This window comes from Jaculus jaculus, chromosome 12, assembly GCF_020740685.1.
Source record: "Jaculus jaculus isolate mJacJac1 chromosome 12, mJacJac1.mat.Y.cur, whole genome shotgun sequence".
Taxonomy (NCBI): Eukaryota; Metazoa; Chordata; class Mammalia; order Rodentia; family Dipodidae; genus Jaculus; species Jaculus jaculus.
In genome coordinates this window covers 17,759,518-17,763,140 of record NC_059113.1, presented here as the reverse complement: position 1 = coordinate 17,763,140, position 3,623 = coordinate 17,759,518, and the positions used below count along the sequence as shown (strand labels likewise).

The 3,623-nt window shown below is 52.1% G+C and overlaps 1 protein-coding gene and 1 non-coding gene across 2 annotated transcripts in view; both read left to right on the top strand.

The window, feature by feature from the left end:
- The window catches only part of Chrna2 (cholinergic receptor nicotinic alpha 2 subunit), an 18,901-nt gene extending 16,726 nt beyond the window's left edge, over positions 1 to 2,175 (top strand). The window contains exon 7 of the mRNA XM_012950474.2: positions 999 to 2,175. Coding sequence (XP_012805928.2) covers positions 999 to 1,124 — 126 coding nt within the window. The 3' untranslated portion in view covers positions 1,125 to 2,175. The remainder of the gene's footprint in view (positions 1 to 998) is intronic.
- Positions 1,961 to 2,063, top strand: LOC123453888. Its single transcript, XR_006633062.1, has one exon. It is a non-coding gene; the product is annotated as a U6 spliceosomal RNA (small nuclear RNA).
- Positions 2,176 to 3,623: the final 1,448 nt, after the last annotated feature.

The following is a 3,623-nucleotide window of genomic DNA, read 5'->3' as shown; positions in this document are numbered from 1 at the left end:
GTACCCCCCCCCCAACTTTGAGTAACCATCTCCCTCCGTCATAGTCGTGAGGAATCTGAACTCGGCGTTGAGGAAGAAAGTCAAGTTGACAGCTCTTTCTGGCATTGGCAAAATATCGGGAGTGCAAAACCTACCCTCTTAGCTTGGCTGGGAGGAAGCAGAGAGGAGCTCAAAGGCTGGTCTCGCCTTGGTCTCCAGCCAGCGCTTCTCACCGCTGCTGCTCAAGGTGGGGAGTGGAGCCCTTTGCAGGCACAGACCAAACGCAAGGGAGTCAGCCCACTGCACAGCTGCGCAGTAACGATCTCCTCCTTGGTCATGTGGGCACTTTGTGACCGTCGCTATTGGTCCATAAACACCGCAGATTCTTGGTTGTACCAGCATGGGCACCCCTCCCCAGCCCTGCCTTGTAGTATCCAGTGTTCAATATCACATTATCATATATTTTTTTAAATCATAGTATCAACCCAGGGAAGAAGGAAAGGTCCCAGCGTGCTACTGGGTGGTCTTGTTGAGGGGTTAGAACATTAGTTAATTTGGGGATATCTAAGAATTTAGACCATCTGGTCTGGGCTATGTGCGCAAGAGCCACAAACTCTTAGAACTACCTCCTTGACCTGCCCTGGGCTCTCATCTACCCTGCTCTCCTGCTTCCTCTCTGTGTCCTGAGTGTTGGTGTAGAAGTAAATTCATAATTGACGACTCGCATCTAAGTCATTTGGGTTTAGGAGGGTCTGTGCCTCTTGGTGGTCCTAGCACCCATTTGTGTCTGTGCAGCCTTGTGAACCTGGGGGAAGAGGGAAGCTTTGGGCCATGTGAAGAGAGGCATGGGATGGGAGTCCAGGGGAAGGAGTACGGACCTTTGAGCTAACTCGTCTCTACCTCAGCTGACCTTGGCTTCCCGGGGTCTCACTGGACTGGCGGCTGCTGCCATGGTCATCTATGGGAGGGATGCTGCCGAGGCCTGGCTTTGTTCACTGTGAGCCCATTTCTACCTGCAGGTGAGGGAAGACTGGAAGTATGTGGCCATGGTCATCGACCGGATCTTCCTGTGGCTCTTCATCCTCGTCTGCTTTCTGGGCACCATAGGACTCTTTCTTCCTCCGTTCCTGGCTGGGATGATCTGACTCCAGTCACTCACGTTGCCTCTGAGGTGGCCTTGCCAACCGTCCTCTGACCTCTGCAACTGCAGCTGTCTCTAGAGTGCCCTTGGCCAACCATGTCACCTGCCTGCATACTTCTGCAGAGTCCTCAAACGGGCCCAGTCACGGAAGCCTCCTTGGAACAGTTTACCGGGACATTGTGGTGCCGATGCTGAGACTCCTGGACATGATGCCTATTTCTTTTTTTTTAAATTTATTTATTGTTTCTGGATGCTGAGGAGCTAGAAGAGATGAAGGAATTTGCTCTGCAGAAGGTCACAGTCTTGATTATAGTGATGTGAGGCGGAATAAGATGCTCAGGGACAAGGGACAAGCAAGGTGACAGAACAGTGAGACGGATGAAATACAATGAAAGAAGATTGCTTCAACAAGGGGCACAGGGGAATAAAGGAAGGTCACTTAGCATGGAAGAGCTCTGAACATCACACTGGATTCAGGAATGCACCCAGGGTTTCAGGGAACACAGCTGGACAGGATGGAGAAGCAGGTTGGGGTATCTTTAAACTAGGGCCAGGAAGTTCCGAGGCTACTGAGAATCTGTGAGCTGTGTGGAGAAAACAGTGGAGGAAAAGGTCGCTTCCAGAAGGAGGCAACAGGGAGTCTGTTGCGTACACAGAGGGGCGCAAGAGCAAGGATGGATGCTCAGGGCAGGTGACTGGGACATTATCCATTTGAAAGCACCTTCAAGCCCACCTCCCTCACCCCCAGATATCCCTTCAGCATCACGACTCCTTATTTCTTGCCAGTAAATAGCCTGATAATTGCTGGCCATGATCTGGCTATTTACAAACGAACAGTGAGTGCTCCCTTTGGCAGCACATATACTAAATCAGAACGGTGCAGAGATGAGCATGGCCCCTGTGCGAGGATGTCATGCAAAATCATTAAGGTTCCAACTGAATAGTGAACACACTAGGAAAGCAATGCTCAGACATTCTTCCTTTGTTTTCTTTTGCTATGAGAGAGAAAGACAGACCGTGAGAGAGAATCGGCACACCAGGGCCTCCAGTTCCTGCCATCGAACTCCAGACACCTGCGCCACCTCGTGTGCATGTGTGACCTTGTGTGTTTGCATCACCTGTGTGTCTGACTTATGTGAGATCTGAAGAGTTGAACGTGGGTCCTCTTAGGCTTCACAGGAAAGCACCTTAACTGCTTAAGCCATCTCCCCATCCCCCCCCAGCCATTCTTTCTTGACCCAGCTTTGTGGGCACACCCCACCCCATCCCGTCCTCCACAGGGACTCCCTCTCTGATGCTCTGCTCCCTACCTTGCTTAGGGGATGAGGTCTCTACTTCAAGATCCTTCATCTGAAACTCCTTGTGGGTGGACCTGTGCTGCTTCTCACCCCTCCACAACATGCAGTAGAGTGGTGGGTGAGAGCTCAGCACTCGGGGACATTTGTTCTGAGTGGTGGGAGGGAACAAACTGAGTTGCTTTGGTCCCCAAGACTACTGCGTGATACCAAAGCCTCAGGACATCTGCGCACCCCATCTCTTCCAAATACCCACCATGCCATGTGCTGACTTGCCCTGAATGGCTTGTCCCAAGGCTTCAAGAATTGGGCTTCTTGGGCTGGAGAGATGGCTTAGCGGTTAAGCGCTTGCCTGTGAAGCCTAAGGACCCCGGTTTGAGGCTCGATTCCCCAGGACCCACGTTAGCCAGATGCACAAGGGGGCGCACACGTCTGGAGTTTGTTTGCAGTGGCCGGAAGCCCTGGCGCGCCCATTCTCTCTCTCCTTGCCTCTTTCTCTGTCTGCCGTTCTCAAATAAATAAATAAATAAAAATAACAAAAAAATTAAAAAAAAAAAGAATTGGGCTTCTTTGGAGCGTCAGAGAGCCAGACATTAGGAGCTAACGGGAAGCAGAGCAGGTCTTCCTGCTTCCTTTGACTTTCAGGGTCCCTCCTTCTGCACCAAGCTCACAGGGAAACCCACTCATCAACGATCCTGCTCTTGGCCTTGATCTCACTTCTCTTGAGACCACACTCAGTGATCTATTCGGGTCTCGACTCCTCCTTCCTGTGAATGCAGCCCCTAGCTTCCCGTCCCCTCTGGTCCAGGTTCCACGATGTGATTCCCTAGAGGGGAGACATTTGCCAAGTCATCCACGTCTCCTGTCCCCCTTGCGTGTGAGCACAGTGATTCAGTAAAGTGGACACCACTCTGAAATGCGTCCGGCCTCCTTCCCAAGCACCTCAGCATCATTGGTATGACACAGGTGATTTGGGAGACAGCCAGAAAGACTTGCCCCATGGAGGACACTGTCCTGGGCTCCTCTGAAAGCTGTCCTCAGATCAGGCGACTCTACTTCCCACGTGTGGGACCGCACCCCGCGTCCTTCTCACAGACTTCCCACGGCTCTGACCTGTGCCCGACGCCCACACATCCCGTTCCTCCAGGGCTGTGGCTCCCCAACAAAGGGCAGGTCAAGCAGACAACTCAACCAAACAAACCACAACG